The 13029-nt window shown below is 46.4% G+C and overlaps 1 protein-coding gene across 1 annotated transcript; it reads left to right on the forward strand.

The window, feature by feature from the left end:
- The first annotated feature begins 2079 nt into the window (after positions 1-2079).
- Positions 2080-10225, forward strand: CIMIP1 (ciliary microtubule inner protein 1). Its single transcript, XM_078875672.1, has 4 exons — positions 2080-2806; positions 5608-5689; positions 8324-8440; positions 8853-10225. The coding sequence occupies exons 1-4, from the start codon at positions 2565-2567 to the stop codon at positions 9012-9014; spliced, it is 603 nt and encodes a 200-aa protein (XP_078731798.1). The 5' UTR covers positions 2080-2564; the 3' UTR covers positions 9015-10225.
- The last annotated feature ends 2804 nt before the right edge of the window (positions 10226-13029 follow it).

The raw sequence follows: 13029 nt of genomic DNA on the forward strand, positions 1-13029 counted from the left end.
GGAATTTATGACATCGCTACATCATGCTGCCCGGCACGGCGATCTGGCGCGGGGTGTTTCCCCGTGAGTGATGGAAGCCGAGATTTGAGCTCAGGTCTTCATCCTCACTTCACTGAACAGTTTGATTGGATTTTACCCCCAAGCCGATCCAATCTTAACCCTTCCAACGACGTCCAGCGACCAATTTACGGCCACGGTAAAATGTCCACTTAAAACGCGTGCCATTCAAATGATTCATTCGGGGACGTAAATTCACTTTTTCGCACCATTAGTTCATTTCTTCCCCCCCCCCCCCACTTCGGAGGTAGACAGCAGCTCCGCTTGATTTCCACAAATGGTGGCAGCCTCGGCACGGGAGAACGAGTGAACATGTAAAATAGAAAATATTGTCTGTCGTTGAGTGTGCCGGGTATTGGAAGTGACAGGGTTATCCAGCATACATCTTATTTCCAAAGGTCAGCTGTAGCCTCCACCACCACACGTCAGAAGATGGTTTGAAAGGTGTGCAGTCTTCTGTGCCATGTTTGCGGGGCGTTATATAAAGTTTTAACCCTGTGATGGCGATATTCTCCGTGTACAGGCGGAATGCGCAGTTTAAGACGCCGTATAAGGCGTGAAATACTGCCGGCTGTACGCACAATCCCGACCAACCACAAATGGTGCAGCGGTGTCATGTGTTGTTGTGTGCCGGCATGTCTGTATTTCACGTCGCCTGTGGTGTTTGTTTTATTTTTAAGGAGGCGTTTATTGACGAGTTGTTTTGTTGCTTGTGCACCACTTCCAACGTGGCACCGTCACCAAATAATGTGTTTAATGTAATAGAAGATAGGGATGAGTTTAGAATTTAATACGTTTCGAAATTTAAAAAACTGACAATTTATACATTTTTTCCGATTTTTTTTAGATCACTACCATTCCGTTCCCATGTAAAATGTCTTCGTTGTAACAAAAGTTACGTCACCCGATGCCACGTGACACCGCCTTTGGAGGAAAAATGTGACTTCCAGTGTTGGGATCAATCCTAAATAACCAAAACATTTGAATCATCAAAAATGTCGCATCTAAACCTAAGTTTTCTAAAAAAAATTCAGATGAATTATTAAATAGGTGGCACACACCTAATCGCAATGTATAAATTGTATGTTGTAGTGGTGCCACAAAAGTTATCGGGCTGCGTGATGATCCTCGCCACTTGAGTTTAATTCCCGGACAGGGCTAACATCGGTGTCAAATGAAATATTAACTGCTCCTTAGCCTCCACTTGCTTTCCTTTCATCACTAATCCACACTGATCAGCATAGCGGTGAAGCATTGCCAAGCAACGGCTCTTGATACAGCTGGGGAAGCCTTCAGCCGGGGATGTAAAAAGTAGAAATGGGTGCTGCGAATAGTACGATTTAAGGAACGTTTTTCACATCAGGAGTTGCTTCGATATTGGAACTCCAGCCTCATCAAGAATGTTGTGTCCGTTACAAACGCGAGTTGATGTCCCAAATGAAAAGCCAAAGAAAACGAGCGAGAGCAAAGGAGCGTTATATAGGGCCCCATCGTGACAGCCTCAGACCAGTCATGCGGACACTTTATTTTCCAACTCTGTGGTCAGAAACAAAGCGATTATTGAACACCCTCCGCTCCACGGTGCGCACTGTGGAAGGCGCAGGACATTGGTTGGCAAGAGCTCTTGACGTCTCAAGTGACAGCATTCCCAACGTCGGCTCGGTAATTCGCCGCGAGTTTGTACAGTACGATGCAATGTCATCTCGGCCACCCGGTTAATTTAGGCAGTCGATTGCTCTAACGATTATCGGTTTGATTCCTCGACCGATCGGACGGGGGAGTTCGTGGGGCAAGGCTTGGTGAGGTAATTGGCATCATCAGCCGTGCAATGCTCGGCGTGACTTTTAGGGGTGTTTCCCACCTTCGGGAGGTAGGATATGGGGGCGGCTCCGATTTTAATGAGGCCCTGAGTAATCGATCACAACAAAGTAGTCGATGACGATGTTATGATGGTATATCGACGAATCCATTCCAGCTCGAAACGTAATCGTTGCGACCCGCATCTTGGTAAAAACGCTGCGCTGTTCAAAGATCCCACGAGTGAGTGAGAACACTCTTTCACCAAACCATCTGCTTGCAGCATTAGCGTCGGCAACTTTTTGTTGCGAAATATGAATCATTCCGCGAATACGAACGCGACCGTGGCCTGCTGCGTCGTTAGCCTCACGTGCTGCGTGTTTTCACCCCACACCGCATCATTTTCACTTGTCAGCGAATAATTGCGCGTAAAAAAACACAGTTAGGGGTCAAAATGTCCTGCAAACACTCCCCGTCTCCCTCATGTCCACACCATGCGCTCATTGATGAAGGGGCATTATTATTATTATTCAACACTGCCAAAAAGCTCCGTCTGCCAGGTTTGCGCCAGCTCTGTTCCTTTCATCGTCGGTATAAAAGAGAAATAAAGTGCCCCCAAATAGGCCCTCTTCTCTAGAACCAAAGTGCGTCTCCAGACACGTGTACGGACATGCAGTTGCCAGGGGTGGAAAGGGTTCCTTGACATCTTAATGACACCGCATGTCGCGTGTGGGCGAGCGAGCGAGTGGCCGTGTGTTTCGAAGCGCGCGGGGGGGCACGGACAATTCCTGCGAGCGTCGCGTTGCCACGCCGCCGTCGTGGGGCCGCGTCCCGAAACGACGGACTACGTCGCCACGCCGCTTGCTCTCAAAGCGGAACCCATGGCCGCAAAAGTGGACGACGTTGGTCGATTTGAACCGCGACGCGACTTCGTTGCACAGGACGAGATATGGTAGGCACCATCTTTCTTCGTTCGGGTTTTGTTTTGTTACTTCTCATAGATATATGTAGACATTTGTACTGAAGGCAGAAAGGGGAACGCGTGCATGTGCAGGTTTTGACGACATGATGCAAACTGTTAAGAAGAAAGGTAAGTGGTTGCAAGGTGGATAACCGCATCGCAATTTCGTGAGAGGTGGCTAAGGAATGCTTTCATTCAGCAGTGGATTAGCCATGGCTAATGATGAAGAAGGGGGCTTGGGGGAAGGCCCGTTGCTTACGAGGGATAATGACTGGTCGTCAAGAATAATGATGGAGTGGCAGCCAAACAATTGAACGTGTCTGAGAGGCGATGGAACAATAGAATCATCTCTTGTGCAGATGCTTAGGCTAACTATTATATTGCAGAATCATGAGGAATCATAGCGGCTTTGTGGATGCCTCCATGCAGCAGTGACTTGACCATGGCTGTTGCTGATGATGATAATGGCGTGCGTAATATTATATATATTTGTTTAACTTCAAGAAGTGTGCTCTCATGTAATATTACACTGATCTCTTGAAAAAAATTTATAAATCCCCAGTGGGTTTAGTCTGATAGTAGAGTATAAGAAATGTCATGCCTGTTTTTAAATGTCATCTTAAATGACAAGGGCATTTAAAGATAGAAGCTGAACAAACCCACATCCCTTTTGAGTCCAAACCCATCAGCCTCTTTATATTTCATTACGCTTGCAAATTAATAATTAATATATGCGCAGCAGCTAGATCGGTTCATGTGCAGGCACCGGATGAATGAAATACATCGCAGGATCGAGAGAGATGGTGATAGCTTGCGGAGGCCTTCATCCAGCAGTGGATTGGCCGTGTGGCTGATGATGACTATGATGTGCAGTGGGATAATTGTTATAAGAATAGGTTTTACCCTTTCAGTCACTAAAACAGTTGTGTTAAGATGTTAAAACACCAAGCTGAAACCTTTTGCAACTAATCATGTCTGCGTTAACCACATATACTTGCGGTGAACATGCAAAAAAACATGCTCTGATAGTATATGATGCAGCTTTCTTTAGAGCCTAGTCTCAACAGTGTTAGACCACAGGATATCATTGTTACCGTGTACAAAATCGCCAGTGCGTATGGTAAATTGTGCGACTCGTTTTTGCCTTTTACGCCGTCAATTAATGGAGCAATTTAAAACATTTAGCGAAAATTGCATGCCCAATAAACGACGTCTCCTTAATGCCTCAGCTATCTTAATAAGCAAGGCAACTTTCTATGTAGGTTGCCATTAAAAACACGTATAAAAAATAAATTAACCTTGATCTTACATTTTTAAGGGAACAAGGTAAAAACTATAAAACTAACCACCCACAGCCACCGCCCACTCCTGAGAACACAGCTCCCGGAGTTTAAGGGCCTTTATCGCTTCGGTCTTAAAACACAAGTCACACAAATAGTTTTCGGCTAAAACTACAATCCGAGAATATTCTTGGTTCTTTCAGTGAAGTCACCTAGAATGGAAATAATAAAATAATAAAAATTAAACATTATAAAATTATCACGACGCTTCGGCCACAACGCAGGCAGCCGTCCTCAGGTGAAGAACAGAGCGGTCGGAGAGACAGCGTAGTTTTCGGAAAGACGGCATCCTTTAGAACATAGTTTTCCGAAAGCTTTGTTCTTCACCTGAGGACGGCTGCTTGCGTTGTGGCCGAAACGTTGTGAGAATTTTATGATGTTTTCTTTTACTTATTTTATTATTTCCCTTCTACGTGACATTACCGAAAGAACCAAGAATATGAATCCCTGCAGTCACGAAAGCTTTACATCGAAATTTAGCCCGAGAGTACAGTGCTTGTTCATATCACTGCTGGCAGAAGTTCCTTAAAATTGCAGGCTTCTCTGGAGAAACCTATCTAGAGGGAACCTGGTCTACTCTTTGACACTGGCCAGATGTGATGGAAGAGGTGAAAGTACCCACACTTGGAACCTCATTTGACAGTAGAAAAATATGATAATTGTTTTTTTACCCTTTTATCTGGCAACAAAACTGACACCTTGTTTGCATAGACCACAATACCTGCAGTCGTAATGCAAACAAATAACATAACTCTGATGATGTATGCACCGTCCTTGAAGTTGATTGGTCCACACCCAAGACAGCTTTCCTTAGAGCCTAGTCTCACATGGTGTTGGACCAGATGACGCCAAAAGGCGCACAACTCAAAGACAATGCACCAACAGAGTATGAGAGCTCGGTGTAAATGCTTACCCCGAGCTCTCAAGGACAGTGCATACATTATCAGAGTTATGTTCTTTGTTTGCATTACGACTGCAGGTATTGTGGTCTATGCAAACATGACTCCTTGTAAAAAAGGTGTCAGTTTTGTTGCCAGATAAAACGGTAAAAAACCAATTATCACTCTAACCCTACTTGGGCCCGACCCAGCAAAATACTGCTGGGCGAACAGAGGGAAGGGCGATTTTGCAAAACCTGCACCGTTGTGTCAACTGGCGCGTCGCGACATCAAATGGCACAGGCCGATCTCTGTTGGAGGTCCAGTGTGCCCGAGCGTTACACCGCGACAGCATTTACAGCTTTTTCGGCTAAAGGCTGCAATTTAAAACCCCATGTGAGAAGAGTGTGCGACCACTCACTGCTCTAGCACTCTGAAAAGCAACACTCGAATGTGCGCGGCGGTCCGTTTACCGTGCGCCTCCACGCCGAATTATTTTTTGCTAGATTCTTGTGGCATTTCTCAATCTCTTTGTTATTTTCTTTTAAAACCCGACTCTCTGCTTCAATTTCAGGAAACGTCACGTTCATGCCGAAGTGGAAGCGGCAAAGAGGTGGCCGAAGACGTGGGGCTTTCTGACTGCCTCTCCGCAGGAGGTTTGTGAATTGCTTGCTAAGTGAAATTTACAAGCTATTTCACACGTTAAATTATAGGGGACTTTTTGCTCACAAGTGCCCATTTGTGATGCAATTTCCCCCAAATTATTTCAATTTCTGGAACATTACCTCAACCAAAAATTTGAGCCAATACATTTTTATGCAATTACCATATCTTGTTTCCTGGCCGAGTTCATTTGATCTCGGTGTGTGAATTATTTTACAGTTCCACACCCAAGGCAAGATTAAGATAAAAGACATTTAAATACAAAACACACGAGGGCTCTGTGATTCAAACAACTATCAAAAAATGTCACTGCAGCACAGATGAAAGCTTTCATAAAAACGTGCGAGGGGTCTGGAACCATTCGCACGTGGGGCTCGATGTACCGCGTATCGTTGCAATTCTCTGTATTTCACGGGCCATTAATGATGAAATATCGGCTTTATTAATATTTAATGTAAAAAAAATAACATTGAAATTAGAATCGCATAAACAGGATTTCATGCATTTTAATTTTGACGATTCATCAACTCGTGAGTCTTCGCTGTATGTTTGAGTTTTCGCGTTTTCTTTGTCGTGTTGCGATGAAGGTTGCGTGAATTTGGCACGTGGACTGCCAAATTACGGTGAAGACAAACGCAATTCGTAATTTAATTACATATATTTTTATTCTCAAATTTGGCTAAGCCGAGTTGACTTGGGGATTGTTTACAACTCGCAGCAGGGTAAATGTGAGGGCGACATTATCACACCTCCCATTGGCACGGTTGGCTACTGTAGGGTGTGAAAGAAGTTCAACATACACGCAGTAGCCTGACCTCACAAATCACCCGCCTGCAGTGATGGTCATCATCGCAAGACTCCCTTTCGGGAGAGCCCTGGCAAGTTTTCGCAGTTTGGGGCCGATGTGCCAAATGCGTAATCCCGACGGAGTCATTTGCAGGTACATTTTCAGCATTGGGATGATTTTAGCCAATACCATTTGTATTGCGTGTACGGGGGGGGGGGTTAGCTAAAGGAGGGGGGGGAAAACGAAACCTGGAGGAAATCCAGGTGGAACAGTGGGAGAACGTACATACTCCACACAGAAAGGCACCCACGTCGGAAATAAACTCAGGTCCTCATTGCTGTGATGGCACAAATCAAATGATTGTGTTACCTTGTCACGAACATTATTACAGAATGTGAATGATCTGAAAATCTGCAATAGAAAGTTCCGAAATTGCCCTTAAGAAATCCACTCATTGGCTGAGAGCGACCTCGTGACTCCATGAGACCAGTGACAAGCTGGTGGGGGTAGTGGCCACGATGGCATTGAGAGCGACCTTTGACACGGAGCAAAAACTGACCAGTTCAGGCTCACCATAGACTCGAACTATGCGGCTTTACCCATTTTTTGATGTTTCTACCGAGAGGTTCAGTCGAATTCAACAACACGAAAGCCGCTGTCCATTTGTACTTGCATGTGTTGAACTTATTTCACACCGTACGTAGCCAACCGTGCTAAATCGGAGGTGCGGGCTAAAGGGCAGCACACTAAACACAAAAGCGGTTCTAAAGAAATGAGTTCACAATCTAGATTCAAAAGCGCATAGCACCCAGCGGCTTCCTAATATCCACTGTGGCGCAGGTGCGCTGCGATTGACATTTTTGCTTAAATCTCTAAACTATTTTTTTCTTATTTAAACAGGTCAGTCCCACTGAGCTAAACAGTTATTTTTCAAAGGCGACCTGGCCACAAATTATAGCTCAAAGCACGTGGCTTATCACGTGGAAATTTATAGCAGCCGAATAATCTCAACTAGAAAGGGCATCATCATCCTCTTCTCCGTTGCTCACGTTGAGCACCGGGGAGGGGGGAGGGGGTGACCGGGCGGCCTAGCGCCGGTGATCTCCTTCCCGAGGCCACGGCGCGCGTTCCGTGACGGACCCGTCGCGGGTGACACGGAGCTGGACGGAGAGCCGGTGGAGCTGTGACCGGCTGTACAGCGGCAGCCTCCTTCGCTTGCTGGTCCGGGAGCGCGACGCGCGGTCGGCTTTGCGAATATAAACGCGGGGACCGCGAGAGCCGTCGCGTCGAGCGGCGGTAGTGGCGGCGGCGATAAAGGGAGCCACGATGCATGCGCAGCCAAGACTCAATTCCCGTGACTTTTTATATTTATTTATTTGGTGTATCCCGCTGAGCTATTAGCTCCCTCTCTTTCAGAGGCAATTCTGGCCACACGTGACGGCTCATTGAAGTGGCTTGTATCGCATGTGGGAATTTATAATAGCCAAATAATCTACAAGGCATGTTTCGGGATAGAACCCACGACCTTATGCATGCCAGGCTAGGCAGATAACATATTCTCGTTTAATTGTAAATGTTTCTATTAGAAAACGTGATGCATGTGCAATCCACCAATGAACGTTCTGACCAACTTTATACCTCCCATGTCATGCGTGTCAGATGAACGTATTAAAAATACATAAAATGCAAAATATAATAATCCCATTGTGACACTTTTTCATGCGAATCAAATGAGATTCGTAAATAGTTCGCTGTATGGCCTTATCAATAATTCAATTTCGAATGCCCTATTAACCTCGACCAGTGTTATTCTTAATGTGCTTTTCGTGTGTCGCTGCAGCTGCTTAAAGATGAAATCCTCCGTGTGGAGAGTAAGTCGAGAGATGAAATTCCTGGTGACGGCCATGCGACTCCTGCCATTCCATCCAAATCATCAGAGCAGCAGCAGCAACGGGAGGTACGACTGCTATAACTCTTCCCCTTGTTGAGGAGAAAGCACAAGCCAAAGTAATTTCTTTCAGAAAATTAGCATCGGCGGTAGAAATCCCCACGTTCGTATGACGGCGGGATGTCTTTGTCTATCGATAAGACAAGTTTGGCGGCCGTGTTGGGCACCGCTCCCCCTTGCCCCCCCCCAAACCCCCGCCTCCTCCTTTCGCTCCCCCCGTTTCTTCCCTTTCACCCCTCGGCAGCACCAGCCCCCCCCCTTGGCTGTCCCCCCAACCACCCTCGGGGTTAATGGCCCCGGATGGATGATGGGCCGACTCATCCCTCAACTAGGATTTCAACTCATCCCTTGTTGTCACCTCGTCGTTGTTGTTGTTGTTGATGTTGTCGTTGTTGTTGTTGTTGACGTCTCGCCATGCAAGGTGGTGGAGGCCGCCCCCGTGTGCCTACCACGCACCTCGCAGGGCGTCATCGGCTGGCAGTTGGATGGGCCAGGACCGCCCCTCGACCACTACGGCCCCCGCGCCCGCGGGAAACGCGACCTCTGCAAGATGCTCAAGTGGCCGCGGGAGGGCTTCGATTAGCCACGTGCACGAGGCCAAAGCATGTCGAGCAAAAGCTGAGCCGCCCCGAGTATCAGAATATTCATTTATCCCGGGGGAATCCGATGAGCTAAAGCACTCTCTTTCACAGATGTCCAGTAGTTTTCACAAATCCGAATAAACACAAGCAACTAAATAACATAAACAAGGCAATTCATCTAACCGGTGTCTGTCTTAACTGCAGCTCTGTTTCACTTATTTCACTGAAGCTCAATTTTTTGTTGTCTCTATTTCTTGTTGTTGGAAGGGCGACTGGCCTCCAACTGCCCAGTAGCGGCGTTCTTCATGAGCTTCCTCTAAAGGTTTCCCAGTGGCACACGCATCAAGCTTCCCGTACTGGTGGTCAGGGTGCTGGGGTAAATCGCACGCGCGCCTCTTATCAACCAACATTCAGTTGAAGCTGAGTTGTTTTGTTATTGTCTATAATCGATAATAATCGTTCGACGAATCGATTAGTGAGAAAAGTAATAAATTACTGGGGAAGCTCGTGCGATTATCGAAGCAAACGCCCATCCAATAAGCCGGCTTCTTCTCTTCACGAGTATCAGCAGAGAGATGCAGCCAACTGAATAGGCCCTGGGAGAATGAATCAATCTTATCAGCTAACCTCTTCATAAAGATGTGTTAAGTACGAAGTGAATGTTTTTATTTGAGTGTCTTATTGCCCTCATCTGCTATGCAAAATCTTTGGAGGAACGCGGTACTCATTCCGACAGACCTGTTATTTGCAGTAGGTCTTTCCGACAGACCTGTTCTTCACCTGAGGACGGCTGCTTGCGTTGTGGCCGAAACGTCGTGAGAATTGTATTTTATAATGTTTTATTTTTATTATTCTATTATTTCCCTTCTACGTGACTTTACCGAAAGAACCAAGAAGATGAATCCCTGCAGTCACGAAAGCTTTAAATCGAAAAGTTGTATTTGTTGTTGTTCAGCAAATCCTTTAATGGTGGACTTCCCTGTGGACCACTGCTGAGCTCTCTGTGGTTTTGATCTTCAACTCTCACGATGTGCTTTGAAGGCACCGTGCATGGCCGACCGTGCTAATGGGCAGTGCGGGGGACATACTACATTTACATTTGCAGTAGTCCACCCACCAAACCTCTCTTGGGTGTTTCTTTGCAACCCATTAAAAACGACAACATTCAGGTCCTGGAGAGAAGCTCCAAGCAAGTGAAGAGCGACACGTCGGAGACATCACACCCCCCCCCCGCCCCCCCCCCCAAAAAAAAAACCACATTGAAAATCCGTCTCATTATGTGCGTGTGATTTTTTTTGTCACGTAACGGACAGCAGTTGGCCAGAGCGAAAACGTCAAATTGTTAAGGCCTCTTTTAGTGCGATTCTGCGATCCATCTTCTGACCACTGTTTGAAAAAAAGGGCGGAGGGAGTTAACATCGTAGTCGAGGATGTCCGCTGCAGATTTTGAGTGACAAGGGGGAGGGGGGGGGTGTCATTGCGGCCACGATTACGACTGCAAGGCCGTCGCCCCCGCCGCAAGTCAAGTTTTGCGATCCTCCGGCCAACTGAGAACAACAAACGCAGCCCCACATTTGCGAGCTTGTCACGCGATGTAATAAGGTTAACTTGACATTTCGTTCCGGCGAAGTAGATCTTCTTTAAGAAAACTTTTGTCGAGGATGATAGGGAAATGAGTTTGCTTTGGGTTGTGGGGGGGGGAAGCAAAATCAATCCATCATCCCCTTCCCACGAATAGATTGACTGGTTTGGTAATACAATTGAAAGAAAGAAAAATGCAGTCTTTCATCGTGATTAAAGCTTGAAAGAACACTCAATACCAGTACAGATGCTGTTTGGCTCATCAAGTTGGCAATTGCTTTATTGTTGTTGTTGAGCTGTCAGCTCAACTATGATAAAGACCCCCGCAACAAGGATACTTTCCAGCGGGAAGTTGCAATGTTCGGCTGAAAATCCAAAGGTAACAAAAGTGTGCGTGCTGGAACTGCTCGCACATGCCACTGCTGACTTAAAAGGGTCTCCGCGAGTGGGAGCTCTAGGAGGTTTTTATTTGTCATAGATATTTTTTTCCTGGGTTAGATCGCGTAAGTGTAGATGTGTCGTTTACCCGCCGCCACCCGACACAGCCAATTAGTCAGGTTTTGTAACGGTAAAAAAAAAACGTTGCTACTTCAGCCCGCCGGCCAGTGTGTTTGGAGGGTAAATCCACAACATTTACAATTTGAGTTCCGTGACGTTTCGCCGGTGATTACACCCCAGCATCGTCTGGCCATTTTGCCAGAATTGTGAATGTTACTTGGTCTGCCCTTCCAAGTTGGCCAGACACCGCCACACGTGAGCTGTCGATCGACTAACTGCGGTGTCCCCATTTACACAATTTATATACGGTATATACTGCCAGCTAGAAACTTGGCCCCATGGGAGGGCACCATCAAAGTGCTTTGTGAACAAAGAATGTCCCCTTAGAATGTCATTAAAAAAATGATATTCATACTGCGTGATACAAATCAATGAATGCTTCATTGTTATGCAGTAGCAGAAAATCTTTGCAATGATTTTCATCTCAATGATGTAAGAAAGGTAGGCCACATTTAATAGCTGCCCGTGCATGGGCAGCGGGTGCTATCCAAAGAGTTTGCTTGGGCATCGTGTGCCCAACACCAAAATTCAAAGGCATCCCACATAGCGCACACAGGCTCTTGGGGCTAGTACTGTTAGCGAACACCCATGAAGGTCGGTACGGCGTGCAAGGGGGTTGTTGGTGGAAGCCAGTGCTGATGTTTACACACTGCGCCAGGTCATGATGTAATGTTAAGTTAACCTAGAGGAGTCACAGGACCAGTTCAGATAATTCACCACTCATGTGGTTGTTTCCTAGCGCAGCTAACCACTACACCACCGCTCCACATTCCCCAAGCCCTGACCTTTGAATGACCTTTCATAGATACCAGTTGGCCACAACTTATGCACTTACTAATGACAATTTGGTAAATGTGGAATTTGTCATTCTGCTTGTGCTAGGCCAGGGGTTGGCAACCTACGGCTCCGGAGCCGCATGCGGCTCTTTACGGGCTGCTTCTTGACAATATGTACGTATGTACAGTATGTACTCAGATGCATTGCGGCTCTTGAAATACTGAATTTTGTACCGAATTGTAAAGAAATGGCTCTTCTTGTTATTTTGGTTGCCGACCCCTGTGCTAGGCTATCGCGAAGGCGCTATGTTTCACAGATTAGAAGGGGGGAGAGGGGGGCAATGTAGCTGTGAGGCTTTATCCAAGACAGGAATTTGCGAGGAACTTTTCAACTTTTGACCGTGACGCCGACAACATTTTAGCGCGCCACCTCTTCCGAGGAACGTCACCGGGACCTTTAACATCCACTTTGAAGCAGACGACGAATACTCGTGCTCAAAGCACCCGCAGTGTTAACCAGGGGTGGCTGTTGGGTTCGAACCTTGAAACCTCTGCAAACGACGTTGCGGACGCGCTATCGGCTCAGCCATGTCACCCGCAAAAAGAAATGTTACTTGACGACAAAGACATAAAAAAACACTTCTAGATAAGTAGCACTTGGCAGGGTTACGTGTGTTTATTTAGAGACTAAATTGCCATTGCATCAGATTTCAGAGTTCTACAAACACCGCTATTTATAAGCCACAGTGTAAAGAACACGAATGCTGATCCTTGCCCACATGGCTCTGCCTGCCTGTCTGCTGGCCCAAGTTGAACCAAGGTGAGGCAGACAGACACTCACAGACAGACACTCTGATAGACAATCTTACAGACACACTTAAAAACAGACACTTACAGACAGACAGACACTCTCAGACAGACATACACTCTTACAGACACTCAGACAGACAGACACACAGACAGACACGCTTACAGACACACTCTTTTGGCTCCGTTTTTTTTGTTCTGATGTCACTCTGGCATTTTGGGGCAAAACAGCCCACATCTAGATTGACGTGACAATTTTTAAAAGGGAAAAAAATCACTGCAACTGAAAATTAAA

Source organism: Lampetra fluviatilis, chromosome 42 (genome assembly GCF_964198595.1).
Source record: "Lampetra fluviatilis chromosome 42, kcLamFluv1.1, whole genome shotgun sequence".
In the NCBI taxonomy this organism is placed as follows: domain Eukaryota; kingdom Metazoa; phylum Chordata; class Hyperoartia; order Petromyzontiformes; family Petromyzontidae; genus Lampetra; species Lampetra fluviatilis.